Source organism: Gekko japonicus, unplaced genomic scaffold (genome assembly GCF_001447785.1).
Source record: "Gekko japonicus isolate JY-2015 unplaced genomic scaffold, Gekko_japonicus_V1.1 scaffold36, whole genome shotgun sequence".
Classification (NCBI taxonomy): domain Eukaryota; kingdom Metazoa; phylum Chordata; class Lepidosauria; order Squamata; family Gekkonidae; genus Gekko; species Gekko japonicus.
Genome location: NW_015164182.1, coordinates 197,598 through 216,767, shown reverse-complemented (window position 1 = coordinate 216,767; position 19,170 = coordinate 197,598). Strand labels below are relative to the sequence as shown.

Sequence of the window (19,170 nt, the reverse complement as noted above, 5' to 3'; positions counted from 1 at the left end):
GACAGGCAGGTAAACAACCAAACTAGATTCTTATTGTACCCAACTTCTCCTGCTGTGCAAGAGCATCAGTGCTCACTGGCCCCAACAATGACCTTTTTACATTTTAAAATCCAGATCATGTTTAATGTCTTTAAAAAGTTAATTTTGCAAACCCTCCTTTCTGTCCCTGTGATTTGACTGTTGCAGATATATTCTGTCTTTAATCAACAGCTAGGGTGAGTCTCCCCCCACCCCCAACCCCACTCATACACATCATGGAACTGTGCAGTGCTTGAATCTCAGAATTCAAATTGCAGAATATTGTGACATGTTGGGTTCTTGTATCCCACACAGAAATACTTTGCAGTACCATCTTGTAGCAAAATGGCTGGATTTCTACTGCAAAGATGGAGGGTATAAAACAGTTAATCTCAGAGTCCAGCAAACACGCTACATGCCCAGGCAGGTCTGTTGATATTAATGCTGTTGCCAAGGAAACGGCACCTAGGGGTCCAATCCCAATGCAAGCCTGTTAAACCCACAACTGAAATCAGCACACACATACAGAGATGGTCTCTAAGATGCTCTTTCCAATTCCAAACACACAGAAAGAATTCTCTCTCCCTGTTCCCATTTTTTTTTAGGTGAGTGCAAGTATGAGGTGATTGGGAAATGTATGCTTTCTTCTTCTGTCCCATTATGTATGAATTCCCACTCCAATCTATTCTGTGGTTTATTTTAACCATGGTGCATTGTTACATCTTCACCCACGTTGGTCATGCTTAAGTTTAAGCCTTGAGAACCATGGTTTGAAGAAGGGAGGGGGACAAGCTGTTTGTGTTCCTTGCCTGGGTGGAGAGAAGGAAGCACGCTGCTCTCTGTTTCTCCTAACCATGGTTTAGGAGATTGGGCACATTACATTTGTATGGAACACAGGGTGTACTGCTTCCTATGGGGGCTGAACAAGGAGACAGGGTGAGGAATACGATCTTCTGGTAAAAAGGATGCTGCAAGGAATTCCATCTGACCTGAGAGATGGGTTTAAAATGACAACAGGAAGTACAAGAAGAAAGCTTGGCATGCAGGACAGCACAGAATCTGTCCATATTTTCAGAGGGTAGCCATGTCAGTGTGCAACGGAACAGCCAGACTCAAGTCCTGTAGCACCTCAGAGACCAACAAGAATCTTGAGGAGCTTTGGTTCTCAAAAGCTTATATCCCAAAAATCTTGTTGCACTCAAATCTAGCTTGGTCCATATTGACATTATAATTCTTTGTGCCACCTTTTTCCTCACTAAAAGAATATTATCCTTCTTAAATTTACTCTAAGTAAGAAGCCAGCCCCAATGGGTATTAATCTTTCCACAAGCATGCGCTCTTCAGAACATCCCTGCTGCGCTTCATCTTCCACTAAGGCATCCCAGAATGAGACATTCCCTGAGATTCTCTCCTGTTCAGTTGCTCCAGATATCTTCATGTCCTTGCAGAACTGTGAGTCAACTAGCCCATGTTATCCTCCAGAGGAACAGGCCCTCTGCTTGGGAGTGTTGAGAACATCTGCCAAGGCATGAGGATGGGCTGGTTTTCTTCTTTTAGATGTCAATGATGACAAAGACCTCTATTTTTTCTTTCTCGTGGATCTGCATTGCTGAGTATGTTATAGCTTTGACCTCTGTGCCCTGAAGAGGAATAAGAAAAGAAAAGGAAATTGTGCAGTTAGGTTTCTAGATTCCTGTGTGCAAAAACAGGATTTTTTTTTCAGTCAAAGCATCCTCAGTCTCCTAGAATTTTTTCAATTCTGTGTTCAATTGCATTTGTTCATCCAGACATTGTCCCACTTTCCAAGGCCTAGTGCAGACAAAATGCCATCCAGTTTCCAAACAGTGGTTTTGCAAATTAGAGCACTTCACGGACTTGCATGTTCCTGTGGGCATTCATCCTTCATTTCTACTTTGCAGCCTTTCCAGGGTTACCATTAAGTCTTTACTTATGGCCAGCTACAGTTACCAAGATGATTTGCAAGTGGGTTGACTACTTGCAGTCTAACAATGGCTATCAAAAGTTTATTTCTTTACTTGATCTACATCCTGCCTTTCTCCCCAACAGGAACCCAAAGCAGCTGACAGTGTTCTCTGCTCCTCCATTTTATCCTCACAACAGCCCTGTAAGGTTGGATAGGCTGAGAGTGTGTGACTGGCCCAAGGTCACCCAGCAAGCTTCCATGGTAGAGTAGGGATCTGAACCTGCATCTCCCATCTTCCTTACTGACACTCTAACCACATCACCACATTGACTCCTGTGCAGTCATATTATTTAACCACTACTTTCAAAACTGAAATGGAAGGAAGGCCATGCCCATGCAGGTGATGGGAAGAGGAACGGGTGGGGACTCCCAAGCAACAAGCCATGTTTGGGTGAATGCACCGTGCAACATCCGCAGCAAGGCTAAAACTCTGAGCAAGGAATAACAGCAGCAGCATCTTTCAGTTGAATAGTAGGAGGGAACATGCTACCACAATCAGTGGCTTCTGCTGTCACCGCCTCACCCCACCCTCCATTCTGAGGACATTCTCATTTCTAATCACAGGTTGCGCCCTCCAACTGCAACCCTCTTTGTTCCTCCTGAATCACTGGAGTCATCCTGCCCCCAATGGGCTTATGAAAGAGCTAATAGAACTATGTCTTGCGGCTGCTAGGAATGTCATTGCATTTCACTGGAAATCTAAGACGACGCTGCAATTGAGCGACTGGTACCTGAAACTGTGGGACTTTTTTTTACAGGACAAAGTATCCACTAGTATCCTTCGATCTGAGAATCAACCCGTTCCTGACAATCTCCAAGAAAAATGGATGCCCCTCTTAGAAGCGTCAGCAGCACATAAAATCGACACTTCCCTGTTTGCTCTTCATAAACATCAGGACTTGCTTTCTTATTTTTAACTGTTTTTTAAAATTTAATTTAAATTTTTTTAAAAAAGGACATTCTCCATATCAGAGGCACCATCTCTTCTTATTATCTTCCAAAGAATCTGGGGCAGTAATGTGCATTGTAGGTTGTGCTGTTAGCTTCTTTGCAATATTTCTGGCAGGAGACCCTGGAGATTAGAAAAAACTGGGGACAAGGAAACAAGGTGGCCACAGGAGACTGAGACATACACAGACTTAGAAGTTTGAGTCCCAGAATGGCTAGTGAAGCTAGTCCTGCTTCTAATACACAGGAGAACCAGTAATTTTATTTATTTATTTATTATTTCTATTTATATCCCGCCTTGCCGGACACGCTGGCTCGAGGCAGCTAACAGGGCTAAAATAATGTAAACAATACAGAGATAAAACAGTTAAAAATACAAGACTGGTTAAAACAGCAACATTCCTTCTCTCTCTCACACACACAAACATATATAACAATTTATAACATACCTGAGGATGTTTGATTAAGCGGAATTCTTCTCCCCACCTTAAAAGACAAATAACAATAACAATGCATGTATTAGTAGAGTACTGAACGAAATGATAGGGTTCGAACAAACGAAAATCACTTGTCCTTTTCAGGCAGATGTCTAGAATGCCAATTGTTCTGAGTAACTAAATGCTTAATGGCCACCAGGAAATGGCCAATAGCCAAGGCCATTGACTCAGATGAACCAGACCACAAAGTGTGAGAGCTATCACGGGTGAGCACTACTAATGCAGTAAGTGCGCCCCACAATCAAGGATCAGATGAACCTCCAAGTCAAGCCAGAACAGCTTAGAACCCAAAGCAAAAGTGGGCAATTTTTTTTACAGGATGGCCACATCTGGAAAGAGGAAGCTCTAATGTCTAACTCAGCATCCTCCAAAGCAGGTAGAGCCCCAGATGTGGTCCTCTTCACTGCTCTTATTTTACTCTTCTCCCCAATGGAAACACAAAGCAACTTACATTGTTCCCTACTGAGGAGAAAGCCTGGGTATAAATGAAGTAAATAAATAGCGGGAATATGGTTTTGAGAAGTGTGGCATATATAGTTAACAAAGTCTCTGTGGGAAACTTGGTACCGCAAAATGCCACTTTGAGACTTCTGCTACACAGTGCATAGACAGTCCTTTGGCACAGGACAGATGTGTCTTTATTCCTTGAAATTCCAATATTTCTCTTTGAAATTTAGTTCTTCTGCTTACTCACCCAATGGACCTTAATCTGAAGTGTGTTCTGTCAATTGAAAGCACTTTCACTTCCTAGGGGGAAAAAAAAGAAGTTTTTCCCCCTTCCCACTTAAAAAAAGTTGCTATTAAATACCTTGCCCTTTCATAGAGCTCTATCATCATCTGACAAATGTGTCTGACATCTTAAATCCAAGCAGGAGAATCTCAGCTGTCTCTAAAACTTCCCAGCACAAGCACAATGGAGCTCGGGGGGGGGGGGGGGAGAGACCTCACATCAGCCATTATCTCCGTCTCTTTCCTCCAGTTTCAACATCTTCTGCAATTTTTCCTATAACTACGGTATCTGCATAGATATCCTGAGTTGCTATCTGAATACTGCTAACATATTGCAACCCCCTCATGGTCACACACTTTAGTGTGGTGAGGGGGTTTGTGTGTGTCAGCGAAGCTGAGAGCAATACTGTAAGGGTTCTAAACTCCTAACAGAGTCACTCAAGGCGGAATGTCCACAGCTGAGACACCAGACTAAGATGTATCCAGCCCCTTCGGGGATCCACAGCCACATCAGCAGAAGAGAACGGACAGTTCCAATGGTGATGAGGGCAGAAGATTCCTTGAAGGGTACCTACTGGGCAGCAGCAGTAGTAGTAAGTGACTCTGGTGGAGACAACAGCAGCGATAATAGAGCTAACCCTGGTTAGCACTGCGCAGAAGGTGGCAATGGTAAATCACTTCTGAACAACTCTTACTTCAAAAACCCTATGGATAAAAAGATCAAAATAGTTTCAAGTAACGTGAATGGATTAAATGGACCCAAAAAAAGAAGATGGATATTCTCCCGCCCTGAGCCTGTGGGGAGGGCGGGATAGAAATCTAAATAATAAATAACAATCGAAAAAACTGCAAGCAAATATAATCTGCTTACAAGAGACTCATATTAAAGTAGCTGACCAAAAATATCTACAAGCCAACAAACTTGGCAAAGCCTTTATCTCTTCAGATAAAGAGAAGAAGAAAAGAGGTCTGGTGACCTATGTGAAAGAACATCTATGCCCAGAAATTATCTACACTTCAGAAGATGGACGGATTTTAATGGTACAAATACAAAGGCAAAGTAAAAAGACTCCTATTATAAACATCTATGCTCCAAATCAACATGAAGAGAAATTTTTCAAGACATTGCAGGAACTGATCGCCAAACAAGGAGGAATTTCACATTACCCTTTTTAACCCGTTTTTGATCCGTTGGGGAGTAAACCGGTATAGGGCTGCCATTTCACACATGGCTTTCCCCTTCCGGTAAAGAGCTGGATCTGAAGCTGTTTGCCATTTCAGACTGCACCGCTTTTTCCCGCTTTCTCCTTGCCATTTTTCGCCCGCGTGGGCGATCTCCAGCTTTTTTTAAAACGTTCGCTTTAGAGCGCTATAACGCTATAAAACAACACTCCAGGCATTCCAATGGGGTTGATATATTGCTGTTGTGCTATAGCGTTATACCGTTATAGCGCTATAAAGCGAACGTTAAAAAAAAAGCCAGAGATGGCCCGCACAGGCGAAAAATGGCGGGAAAAAGCGTATCGGAACCAGGAGAGGAAACTGAAGACTACTTGGAAGCGGTTGACAGGTAAAACACTTCAGCCCCGTTTCCTAAACGGGACAGAAGCGTTTGTGTCTGAAATTACAAATATATTCTGGTAGGGAACCGGTTCTAAAACGGTTCTGTCTGAAATGACAGACCAGAAACCATTTGGGAACCGTTCCTCTTCCGGATTATATCGTCTGTCTGAAATTCCTCAAGATTTTGATGAACTTTGCATATTTGGAGACTACAATTTTGTTTTCAATTGAAAGTTGGACAGGAAAACCTCTACTGGGAAACGGAAACAAGGAAATGAACTTCCACCAGCCTTTTTCTATTTGGCAGAAGAAAACAAATGTGTAGATGCTTGGAAAGTAAGAAATCCTCAAAAAAGAGACTATACTTTCTATTCATCAAGACATAAGTCCTGTTCAAGAATAGATATGTGTTGGATCTCCAACACAATAGCCAATGATATATTAGAAGCAGAAATTTTGCCAGCAAGCTTTGCTGATCATAATCCCATTATCTTGGAACTGCAAGATACGCTAAAAAAAAAAGATGGTTATTGAACCTTTTTTATTTTAAACAATGAAAAGTTTATATGAGAATCTAAAAAAGAATTCCAAATGTTTTTTCAACACAATATACAACCAGGTATTTTTATCAAGACGGTGTGGGATGCCTTTAAAGCTTTCGCTAGAGGATGGATGATTTGAGAATCAGCACATGTTAGGAAACAAAGATCAGAAAAATTTCTTCAGATTCAAGAGCAGATCAAAAAACAAGAAAAGCTGAAATATGACCCCTCAACTGAACAGAGAAAATACAACTTACACTTTTGCAACATCAAATGAATTGTTTATTAACACAAGATATAGCAAAAAAAAATGTTTGCCAAACAAAATTATTTTGAAAATGCCAATAAGCCAACTAGATGGCTAGCATATAAAATACGTAAAGAAAAAGAAAATATATCTATAAAATCACTCAATAATGATATGAGAGAAGAGGAAAAATAAATTGGAAGTTTTTTAAAAAATGTGGAAGATTATTATGGAAATTTATACATGAAAACAGAAGCATCACAGGAACAAATTGAAAGATACCTGGAAATTAACAACCCTAAAGTATTTACTGAAGATTAAAAAAAAATTAAATGATCTAATATCAGTAGCTGAATTGATAGAAGCAATGAAAAAACAGAAAAAGGCAAAAACTCCAGGGACCAGATGGCTTTCTGATGGAATTTTACCATGCTTTTGAAGACCAACTGATTGGGCCATTAAAAGCTGTCATCCAAAATATAATAACTGAAGGAGCTACTCCAGATTCATGGAATGAAGCTCTGATATTCTGATAGAAAAGAGGTCAAAAATTACAGACCAATCTCTCTTTTAAATGTGGACTATAAAATTTATGCCTCTATTTTAACCACAAGACTGAAAAAAGTCCTTTCTCAAATTATTCATAAAGACCAAGCAGGCTTTCTCCCTAAAAGACAACTTAGAAACAATCTGAGAATGATTTTGAATGTTCTTGAATTTTATGAAGCACATCCAGAAAAACAAACAGGTTTAATTTTTTTACATGTGGAATGCTTGATAATGTTAGCTGGAACTTTATGTTTGAATTACTATTAAAGGCTCAAGCTGGCATGGAATTTTATAAAATGATCAAAGCAACTTATACTAAACAGCAAGCTAAAATCCTTATTAATGGAGATTTGTCACAAAATATTGAGATACACAAAGGAACTAGACAAGGGTGTCCCCTTTCACCCTTATTGTTTATTTTTGTTCTTGAAGTCCTAAACGATGCAAATTAAACAAATTAAAGGCCTTTGATTTGAAGGAGGAAAATATAAGCTATTAGCTTTTGCAGATAACTTCGTATTCATCCTGGATGAATCCAGTAAGCTCAGTTAAAAAACTGTTAAATTCATTACAAGAATATGGAGAAGTGGCTGGACTTAAAATTAAATTGCAAAAAAACAAAGATGCTTATAAAATATGACTAAATCTCAAGCTCAACAGCTACAAGAATTAGCAGGTTTAGAAATTCAAAAGAAGATTAAATACTTAGGAATAAATATAACAAACAGATGGAAAATAACTACATGGAATTGCTGAAAGAAATCAAGAAAGATTTGGAAAAATGGGGAAATCAGATATCCTTAATGGGAAGCTTTGCTACTATTAAAATGATTATATTACCAAAATTGATTTTTTTTATTTCAAACAATACCTACAATACAAAATCAAAAATATTTCAAAGAAGTTGATAAAATGATACAAAAATTCATTTGGCAGGATAAGAAACCAAGAATAAAACTTAAAGCTTTGCAAGATGCCAAAGAGAGCTGGCTTTGCACTATCAAATTGGCTGCTTTATTATAGACCAGCGGCTTTGTCATGGATAAGAGACTGGGTCACTTTAGAAAATTAAAAACTTTTGAAAATAGAAGGACATGATCTTCTGTTAGGATGGCACGCCTTTATATGGCACGAGAAGGCAGATGCTCATAAATATTTTAAACAACATTTTATTAGGGCATCCCTATTGAAAGTATGGGAAGAAATCAAAAACAACTTTTTTAACAAGACTCCAAAATGGGTTTCCCCATTGGAAGCATTTACAAACCCGAATATTTTACAAGAGGAAATAATTTTAAGATATGAAGATTTTTAGATGCTAGAACAAAATAGAAACTTTAACATGGTGGCAAAAAAAATGCATCCAGATAATGCCAAAGATAAGCCTATAGGCTTCTGCGATGAACCATCAGAATTAGATAAAATACTGATGCATATTGATGAGGAAATTATTTTTAAAATCTATGTATTGCTTTTAGAAAATAAGACTCTAGATGAAGTTGTTAAAAATGTTATGATAAAATGGGCACAAAATCTGGGTTAAAATATTGAGGTAGACCAATGGTCACAGGTTTGGAAAAGCAATATTAAAATTACAAAAGAAATTTCATATAAAGAAAATGTATATAAGATGTTTTATAGATGGTATATTACGCCTGAAAATTTGGTTAAATTTGACCCTAAATGTGCAAATGTTTGTTGGAAATGTCAAAATAAGGTTGGTTCCTTTTATCATATGTGGTGGCTGTGTGATAAAGCAAAAAAATACTGGACATGGATTCATGAAATACTACCAAAAATGTTGAAATGTTCTCTACCCTTTGTTCCTGAAATGTTTTTGTTAAATATTATACCTGAGAGATATAACAAAAATTATTCATATCTCATTTTGTACATAACTACACCTGCTAGAATACTATACGCTAAATATTGGAGAACTGAAACACCTTTGGAAAAAGAAACGTGAAACAAAATTTTGGAAATAGCTGAAATGGATAAACTAACTTTAAATCTGAAAGGCCAATCAGAAACGACTTTTGAAAATGCCTGGGCAAGGTTTACAGTTGACTAGAAGACTACTCCAAATGAACAATATAGTTATTGGAATCCTATTAAGGACAAATGAGTTCCAGAGTTGATACCTTTTGCAAGAGATTTTATTAATGATATAAGGTGAATTTTATAAATGTACTATCATTTAAGCATGAGTTTGTAAAAGAAAGAATTGATAGATCAATATCCCCCACTGCATGTTTGTTTTGTCTTTAAAAATAATAAAAATATCGGGGTGGGGGGAGATAATTCATGCCATGGCGTTCCCCATAACCAGGGCTTTAAAAAAGAGGTGAAAAAGAGGAACTCTCAAGAGAGAAATGAAGTTTTCAAATCTGTATACTGAAAGCTCATGAACTTTTAAACATTTTTAAAAGAATTTTGTCAAAGAGATTCCGGAAGTCCGTTCGGCACCTTCCCCCAGAAAAAAAGCCCTGCCCTTGACTATGTATGGGTGTGAAAGTTGGACAATGAAGAAAGCTGACAGGAAGAAAATTGATTCCTTTGAAATGTGGTGTTAGAAGAGAGTTTTACATGGACCACTAAAAAGACAAATAAGTGGGTTCTAGACCAAAGCAAGCCCGAACACTCCCTAGAAGCTAAAATGACTAAATTGAGGCCATCATACTTTGGTCACACTCTGAGAAGACAAGAGACACTGGAAAAGACAATAATGCTAGGAAAAGTTGAAGGCAGCAGGAAAAGAGGAAGACCCAACGTGAGATGGATGGACTCCATCAAGGCAGCCACGGCCCTCAGTTTGCAAGACCCGAGCCAGGCTGTCAATGACAGGGCGTTTTGGAGGACAAGAATTTGTAGGGTTGCCGTAAGTCAGAAGCGACTTGACAGCACTTAACACACACACTGCAGGCAGAGCCTCCTGACCCCAGCCATGCAACAGACCCTCCCCTTTCCTGTTAATGATGAACCCAAAAAGCAGCACCCCGAAATTCAAACGTTAGTTCACTGCTTTGCGATTCTCAGCCTATCCCTTTGCTCAGCCAAGTTTGGAGCCTTCCTCCAAACCTAAGGAATCTCCTCTGTCAGAGGAAGGCTTTAAACTTGGCTGAGCAGACAAGAAGCCGCTAACTGAGAAGCGGATGGGGCCGACCCAACAGTTCAGCAGTGCAACAGTGTGTGGCTAACAGACAGGCAATTCTGTGTCAACAGTACAGAACCCAAGAAACTGGGATTCGCACTCTTCCGCAAGATGACAAAAAGGCAGATACTTACCCTGGGAATGAAAAACTCATTTGCACTGAATTTATACAGCCACTCATCCAGCAAGTGAAAAAGAAGAGACAGCATGTCATGGCCTGTTGGAACAGAAGAAGGAAAAGCTCAGATGTTCTGGCAGTGCAATACCTCGAGCACCAGGAAGGCCTCCCAAACAAGAGGCAGGCCTCTGGGGAGGAGTGAGTGGGTCTCAGATCTCATCCGAGAACCAGTCTTAGACGGGCCAGGAAGCAGAACACAGCCCCTTGCATAGATTTCCTGCAGCTGGCATCTGTACAACAACAGAATACTCCTACACACACACACACACTCTGCCAGACCCAAATTAAACCTGGGGGAACATTTTAAGCTCAATTTTTTGCTTGCTTATCTCTCATTCATGGAGTCTTTAGCAAATATACTCATATACTATGAACAGGCCTGTTAGGAGAAAGCTGGGTTCTCCATTCCTACTTGTATCTGACGAAGTGAGTTTTTGGTATTGAAGGCTTATACCCAGGAAATCTTGTCGGTCTTTAAAGGTGCTGCTGAACTTGAATCATGCTCCTATAGTCTCTGCTGACATCCCACAATTCCTGTCGATATGAATGTAGCGGCGCTGTATGAATGTGCAGTTTCCAGTGTCACATCTGGGTAGCATCATCCCCTTCTCTTTTATATGCTCCCCCCCATTAAATGTAGCACATCTACAAACACATGTGCAGTATACAGCAAGTATTAGAACAGGTAACTCCTGCACTTTCAATAATCTGTTTAATTGTTGCACAGCAAATTAAAAAGAGTAAAGATAGAAACTGCCCATTTTTGGATGATGAGGGCAGATCAAGGACAGGCAGTGGTAGAAAGTAGTTGTGGGAAGTTGATGCACATATTTTTGCAAGATAAATCAAGGTGAGGTTGTCTGAAATAGGTGAGGAGGTGATCCTAGGAGGGGCAACCCTTTCTATTGGCTAAAGTAAACAGCACCAGAATAGATCACACCAGTTATGCATCTGTGCTTGATATTCAATGAAGTGAAATTAACACTGTACGGGGAAAAACAGGATGAAGTTGAGGAAAGCAAGGGATTGGGATAAAGGATGGATTTGAAGTAATAACTGAGAGAGACAAGCATTACAACAGCTGGGAAAATCTACCATAGAGATTGTCTACTAGTGGCTTCTGACCAGGCACCCTTCCCAAATGCATTGGTGGAAATTGCCGTCAAGTTGCAGACGACTGATGGCAACAGGGTTTTCAAGGCAAAAGACATTCACAGGTGGTTTGCCACTGCCTCCCTTTGTGTAGAAACCCTGGTATTCCTTGGTGGTCTCTCACCCAAGAGCTAAACAGGGCCAACCTGCTTAGCTTCTGAGATCTGACCATCAGGCTAGCCTTGGCCATCTCAGTCAGGGCACTATTGTATTAAGCATCCTGAAAACTCAGTTGCCAGAAGAGTAGTTGCCGTTCTCCATGAGAAGGCCCTGTCTAGGCCGCTTGTTTCAAACACTGCACTTCTGCCAAGCAAGAAAGTGAATGTTTCCCTGCATCTGTACTTCATCAGAAACCCTAAGAAACTGGTGGGAGGAGTAAAATTCTTTGCAGATAACCAATTAAACCAAAGCCCAATTACATGGACAGAGTCCTAGGTCTGGCTCTGCTAATCAGAAATTCACATGCAAGTCATGGAAAATGTCATGGAGAAGAAGACCGAAGCTCCTTTCCTTGCATGCCATGTCCTAATATAAACTGGGCCCTGTCTGCCTGAATTCTCAGGAACAAATGCACATCTGAATGTGTGGACCCAGGGAAAAACATAAAGCGTAGATAGGCCCCAAGTGGCTGTATGCACTCTATAGTCAGGCAGTAGCACCTGGTAAGGGCCACAGTGGCTCAGAGGTTAAGACGCTGAGCTGCAGACCAGAAGGTCTGTAGTTCAGCAGTTCGAGACCCAAGTGAAGGCGTGAGGGAGTGAGCTCCCATCTGTGGCCCCAGCTCCTGCCAACCTAACAGTTCGAAAGCAAGAAATTGCAAGTAGGTATAGTTACTACTTCGGTGGGAAGGTAACAGCGTTCCGTGCACCTCGGCGTTTAGTCATGCCGGCCACATGACCACGGAAACATCTTTGGACAGTGCTGGCTCTTCGGCTTGGAAATGGAGATGAGCACCGCCCCCTAGAGTCGGATTCGACTGGCTTTCGAGCAAGGGGAACCTTTATCTTTACCTTTTTAGCACCTGGTAACCAAATGTTTGCTGTATACACTTGCAGCCCAGGTTGCAATCAGTAGGGGGAGTGGTGCTGCCCTCAATGGTGGGACACATCCATGGCATGCAGAAGGCACTTAGTTTGATCTCAGGTGGCAGGGCTGGGAAGGGCCTCTGACCGGGGCATCAGGATAGGGGCTGATAGTCAGAGGAGGCTCAAAAGATGCAGGCAGGACTCAGTGGTCTGATTCAGTACCAGGCAGCTGTGTATCATCAGGAAGCCAACGCTGGCAGGCTTTCTACGCTTCACTTTCTAGCAATCAGGTCCAGGTCCGTAAGCACCTTCTTACCCTTGGCTTCCACCTCGACTGTGTCCAGGGGCTCAACAGTCTCGGTGTCTGTCATGTACCCAAACATGGCCATCACACATTGCTCAAAGGCCTCTTCCAGAGTGTCTCCCCAGGCATGCAACCTAAGGGAACATTAGTATTCATCAGCCCTCTGCAGAACAGCTCTAAGAAGCAAAAACATAGGAGCCTGCAGGCAAGAAACTTGATGATATCATACTGAAAAGGGCAGTGGAGCTCCACATCAAACAAGAATATCAACAATTTACTTTAAGGAAAAACAAAACAAAACCGAAATCTGTTTTGTTGGCCCTTGAATTGTTGCCCTCTCCCATCTGTAGCCTTTAGGGGTTACCCATATAGCCCCATACTATCAGGATGTCAGATATGTGGACATATGGAACTCACTGCTACAGAATGTAGTGATGACTGCTCTCCCCAAGCAGCTTTAGAAGGTATGCATTCATTGCCTATTCATGGTCCATCAATGTCTACTAGTTGTAATGTTTAAGTCCATGTTCAGAGGAAATGTATCTGTGAATACCAGCTATTGGGAGCAACAACAGGGCTTTGGCCTCATACCCTGCTTGTAGGCCTTCCTGGGGGCATCTAACTAGCTTGTGTAGAAAACATGATGGTGCACTAAATGGACCACTGGTCTGACCTAGCAGGGTTCTTCTTATTTGACCCAAGAAAAGAAGGTATGTGGATCCAATAGTCATAGGTATAACAACAAGAATTGTGCTTAAAATCCTGAGCTCTAACAATTAAGCCACCACTCCACAAAACTTCTCATTTAATGCATATACAATTCAACAGGTATACAATTTTTTAAGAACTAATGTTTGGGACATTATCAACATTCAGGTCATGTCAATATAATCAACCAAGAGCATCCAGCTTCACTCACTGCTGCCTTTGAATTTTAAAATGAAGTGAGTAAAGCTAGATGCTCTTGGTTGAGTATACTGACATGATTTTTGAGCTCTTTATGCCTTTGATGGATTTGTTTTTACTTTATTTAACCTTCGACTTTATATCCCGCTCGAACCCCCTTCTCAGGGGGTCTCAGAGCGGCTTACATATGGTGCTAGTCACACAAATTACCCTAACTATGGCCACAGAGTTATGGGGTTGGGTTACCTACTAGCACCCTTGTGGTGGTAGATTGACACGCTCCTTGGCTCGGGTATGCTGAAACTGGATTATATTACTGACTGGACTGGAGCTTCACATTCATCGGACCTGGATGAAGTTCTGCACCAGCTGAATTATAATAAGGTCCATGATTACTGACCCTGGAAAAAGCTACACTGTATGAAGTACCTATATTTTACAATTATTAGGCATTTATAAAGGTTTCCATTAATTTATGGTGATTGAATGTGGATAGTGTCCAAAAGGTTTGGTTCTCAAAAATGTCTATACCTCGTAATTATAAGTTTTGTGGAATGGTGGTTTCATTGTCAGAGCTCAAAATTTTAAGCACAATTCTTCTTATTAGATCAGGTTGATTAGCCATGTTGGTCTGAAGCAGTACAACAAATTTAGAGTCCAATGGCACCTTTCCTGGATCCACATACTTTCTCTTGCTTACAGTTCAGGTATGGTTCCACCACAGTTTTTCTTTTCCTAAGCAAAGAAAGGGCCAACTGTACTATCACTGGCAAAACATTAGGTAATTCTAAACAATACAAAAATATATAACATCATAAGCAATAAATAGGAACAACTGGTAATGCACTACTTGATCTCCCCAGAGTGTGGGAAAAGACTGCACAAGTGAAGAATACAAACATTTTAAAAATATATATACCTCCCATCCCTTAGATTGATTTTAAGGAAATCCATACTTACTGCACATCAGCAGTATGATCCAAATCTAAACAGGGATTTAAAACAGAGAGGAAAATGAGCTAATTCCACAACTTCAAGCAGATTTAATATCTGCACAGCAAACTAATGACCCCGAACCCCACCAATTACCCCAGAACTTGGGGGGATATCAGCTAATAGGGCCCAAGGTGTCTGTCCCAAGGCGCCTTAGTCTATAATGTCCCTAAGGGGGCCCGGCCGGTCCTGGCTTCTTAAAAATGAACCGCACCGAGATGCAACCCGCCTCAAAGCTATGACCGGCAGAGGGCTGGCTCGTCTCTGGTCAGAGCGAAAATGGACCTCCTCGGCTTCCAAAGCCTTCGCTCCCCTTCGCCCACCTAAACTCGCAACAGCGCATCCACAGGGAGTTCCTAGCAATTCCCCGCAGGCTGGGCCAGTACCTTGGAAGGCTTCTAAAACCCGTATTTGGAAAAGCAGCCGGACCCCCACCTGGGGCGCGCGACCCCTCCCCCGCGTAGCCTTCAGGTTCTACCAGCCATAGAGCTACTCACACTCGTATTTCCTCTGGATAGGAGGATACTTGGCTTTGATGCCTTTTTGCGCCTCGTTCAAGTTATAATCCCGTTGATCGTCTGCCATGGCTAGAGTCCCTTCCTCGTTCGCAAAAGGGGGTGGGGAAAAATGGCCTCCGCTTCAGGGAAGTTTGCAACGGCTGAGGCCCGGATTTAAAGGGACAGCTACCTTTATAAAAAAATAAAATAAAAAAAAGGCCTTATACCCCCACCCCCTCCACACTCCGCGGGCACCAGAGTCTTATCACGATCTGCTGCCTGCACATAAAAAAGACACATAAGAAATATAATACTACTACTAATAAATATAATATACATATTTCTAATTAAGCAGGTTTCATCATGCAAGGATTAAGCGAGGTACTGAGGAGGCTCCACACACCCCCTCCCGGAAAATCTTGGCTTGAGCATTTAACGCAATTGCGCAGTCGTGGTGCTCTTTTGCATAGTTGTGTTGCTTTAAACTCCATAACCCGAGCATTTCTGTCCCAGTCTCCCTCCTCTTGCAGGATAACCACCTTGCTGGCTTCTCTCAGCAGTCCCCATCCCCCCGCAACACGGAGATCAGTGATCCTACTGGCCTACCTTACAAGACTGTTGCAAGAATACCTGAAATGCCTTTCGAGATCTGAATAGAGCTCTCTAGATGCCCCCCCCCCCCCGTAACTGCGGCAAAGGGGCCAGGCTGCCACTGACCAGAGGGGGGCACAAGAGGCAATTTACAGTGCCATCCTAAACAGAGTTACACCCTTCCAAAACCATTGACTTCAACAAAATTAGAAGGGAATAACTGTTTTGTTGTTGTTCAGTGGCAGTCCAGTCCTACTCTTCAAGACCCCATGGACCACATCACGTCAGGCCCTCCTGTTTTCCGCCATCTTCTGGAGTTTGCTCAATTTCGTGTTCGTTGCATCAATAACACTGTCTAACCATCTGATCCTTTGCCATCCCCTTCTTCTTTTGCCTTCAGTCTTTCCCAGCATCAGGGTCTTCTCCAGTGAGTGCTCCCTTCTCATTTGGTGGCCAAAGTATTTGAGCTTCAGCTTCAGTATCTTGCCTTCCAGGGAACAATCAGGGTTTATTTTTTATTTTTTTTAGGATTGACTGATTGTATCTCCTTGCAGTCCAAGGGACTCTCAAGAGTCTTCTCCAGCACCATAATTCAAAAGCATCACTGCTTCCATGACTTCCCCTTCTATTTGCCAAGGAATGATGGGGCCGGATGCCATAATCTTAGTTTTGTTGATGTTTAGTTTCAAGCCATCTTTTGCACTCTCCTCTTTGACCGTTAGCTAGAGGCGCTTTAGGTTCTCTTCACTTTCTGCCATTAGAGTGGTATCGTTTGCATATCTGAGGTTGTTGATGTTTTTCATCCAGGCCAGCATTTCGCATTTCGTATATTGTCACCCTGCATATAAATTAAATAAGCAGGGTGACAACATACATCCTTGCCGTACTCCTTTTCCTATTCTAAAACAATCGGTTGTTCCATACTGTCAGGCTCAACAGCAAGTAAGTCTCCACACACGATTCCAGGGAAGCATTATGCTTTATTACATTACAGGTCCGTTGCCGTGATCTACAGGGATATTGTTAGGAATGACAATTATCGCTTCTTGACCATTATACAGGTTTCTCAGGAGACATGTGAAGTGGTCTGGTACTCCCATCTCTTTAAGGACTGGTCCTGCATTGGGCAGGGGGTTGGATTAGATGGTCTGTATGGCCCCTTCCAATTCTATGATTCTATTCTATGACTTGCCACAATTTGTTGTGACCCATACAATCAAAGGCTTTAGCATAGTCAATGAAGAAGCAGATATTTTTCTGGTACTCCCTTGCTTTCTCCATAATCCAGTGAATATTGGCAATTTAATCTCTTATTCCTCTACGTCTTTGATACCCAGCCTGTACTTCTGGCAGTTCTCTATCCAGGTACTGCTGAAGCCTAGCTTGTAGGATATTGAGCATGACCTTGCTAGTGTGTGAAATGAGTGCAATTGTGCAATAATTTGAACATTCCTGGCATTGCCCTTCTTTGGGACTGGAATGTAAACTGACCTTTTCCAATCGGCCACTGTTGCTTTTTCCAAATTTGCTGGCATATTGAGTGCAGCACTTTAACAGCATCATCTTTTAAGACTTTGAATAGCTCAGCTGGGATACCATCACCTCTGCTAGCTTTACTGTTAGTAATGCTTTCTAAAGTCCATTTGACTTCACACTCTATCAGGACTAACTGACCTTGGGGTTCATTTCAGCGGACAATTAACAGCTCAACAGCAGACAAAAACTCTCACCTACTGCCTCAAACTAGTTTTTCCACCGATCTCCATCCCAGCAAGATCAGCAACTTGACCTACCCCACACCTTCAGGGCGACCAATGCTGGGTCGCTCCTTGCCCCTTTGAACTGCAGACCTGTATCCAGTTGCCTCCCTTAGTTTGCATGTCTTATTGTCTGCCTAGCACCTGCCTGCCACTGGCACTGCCTGCTTAATTGTAACTACCATCAGTTTACTGTGTCTGAAAAGTGGGATAAAAACAGAATAACATATTCTGAATAAGCATATTTATGGTTGCGGTAGTTCAGAAACTTGGGAAAAGATTGTTAGATGGAATCTATTTAGAAATGCCTCCTTGCTTTACTCCAGTCCCCTAGCCACTGGCACTGGGAGATATGTTGACTTTGAGCACAAAGGTTCCATCCAACCCTGCTGGCCAATCACCATCAATGGACCTCTTCTCCTCCAGGATTTTCTCAAAATACTAGTGATTATCAGTAACCCCTGGCAGTGTGTCCTGCATGTGAATTATAGTGTGTGAAGCACTTTCAGTACACATTGTATACATTATGGCCCCGGTCACACGGGAGGATTTGCCCCGCGAAACGGATGGGTTGAGGGCGGATTAAACCGGCACGATCAGATGCCAACATGTGGCAAGCGTCCCGCCCCCAACCTGTCCGTTCCGGCCGAAGATGTGGATCTAAAATAGAGTAGTGAGGCCCCGGTCACACTAGCGGAAAATTTTTAGAGCTGCAGCAAATTGAAGTGCAATATCAGGATCCCCGGCACAATCACATGCCGAGGGGGAAACGATGGGACGAAGAGCGAGGTGAGGCAGCTGCGCAGTTGTACGCATACCATGGGATACGGGCATGTCGGAAAACACGGCCGCCCATGCTGCGCGTTTCCCAGTAAGTAGTAGTCTTTTGCAGGTCTCTTTTAAATCCGCATTTTCGGCCGATAGTGACGGGTTGGGGTGGGTGCGCTACATTTGCCAGATGTTGGCATTTGATTGCGCTGGTTTAATCTGTCTTCAACCTGTCTGTTTCATGGAGCAAATCCTCCCGTGTGACCGGGGCCTGAATGGGCATTATCTACTAGATGACGCGCAGCAACAGCGGCCGTGAGATCACCGATGCGTGGTTATCCCGTGGTATGCGTGATAATGGGGAACTGCGCATGCGCACAACTGCTGCGGCTGGCCCTCCTCGCCCTTCTTAGAGTCGCTTTCTCTGCAGCATGTGATCGTGGCTGCCAGCAGAAGCGCAGAGCCTCAAGGGACCTGTCTGATCCCGCTGCCACGCTTCTGCTGCAGCTTTTCCCGCTAGTGTGACGGGCCCAAATTGTTAATCACATGCTCTTCTCCACTTTTGTAAACCACTTTTATCACATTAGTGATTGTATGTACTATACCTCTCCTACTGCAGTTTTAGACTTGTACAACCCAGTCCCAATCAGAAAGGCAGGCTATAAAGGAAGTGAATAAAAATGTTGGGCCTGTATTTTCCATCCATTAGCTTCATCAGGTGCTCTCCAGCAACAGGTTTTTCTCTTCTTTTTGTCCAAACCATGAATCTCG

The 19,170-nt window shown here is 42.3% G+C and overlaps 1 protein-coding gene across 3 annotated transcripts; it reads right to left on the bottom strand.

The window, feature by feature from the left end:
- Positions 1-698: 698 nt before the first annotated feature.
- Positions 699-15,430, bottom strand: ZBTB8OS (zinc finger and BTB domain containing 8 opposite strand). 3 transcript variants are annotated; one of them, XM_015408075.1, is made up of 7 exons: positions 15,284-15,426; positions 14,754-14,778; positions 12,900-13,021; positions 10,363-10,445; positions 4,142-4,194; positions 3,400-3,436; positions 699-1,658 (listed from the first exon to the last, which is right to left on the bottom strand). In XM_015408075.1, exons 1-7 carry the CDS (start codon positions 15,369-15,371, stop codon positions 1,572-1,574), a joined length of 495 nt encoding a protein of 164 aa, XP_015263561.1. In that variant the 5' UTR covers positions 15,372-15,426; the 3' UTR covers positions 699-1,571. The 3 variants fall into 3 exon arrangements, with proteins under 3 accessions (XP_015263561.1, XP_015263562.1, XP_015263563.1); XM_015408076.1 differs by lacking the exon at positions 4,142-4,194 and having other exon boundaries at positions 15,284-15,430; XM_015408077.1 differs by lacking the exons at positions 14,754-14,778; positions 15,284-15,426 and adding an exon at positions 14,713-14,733.
- Positions 15,431-19,170: the final 3,740 nt, after the last annotated feature.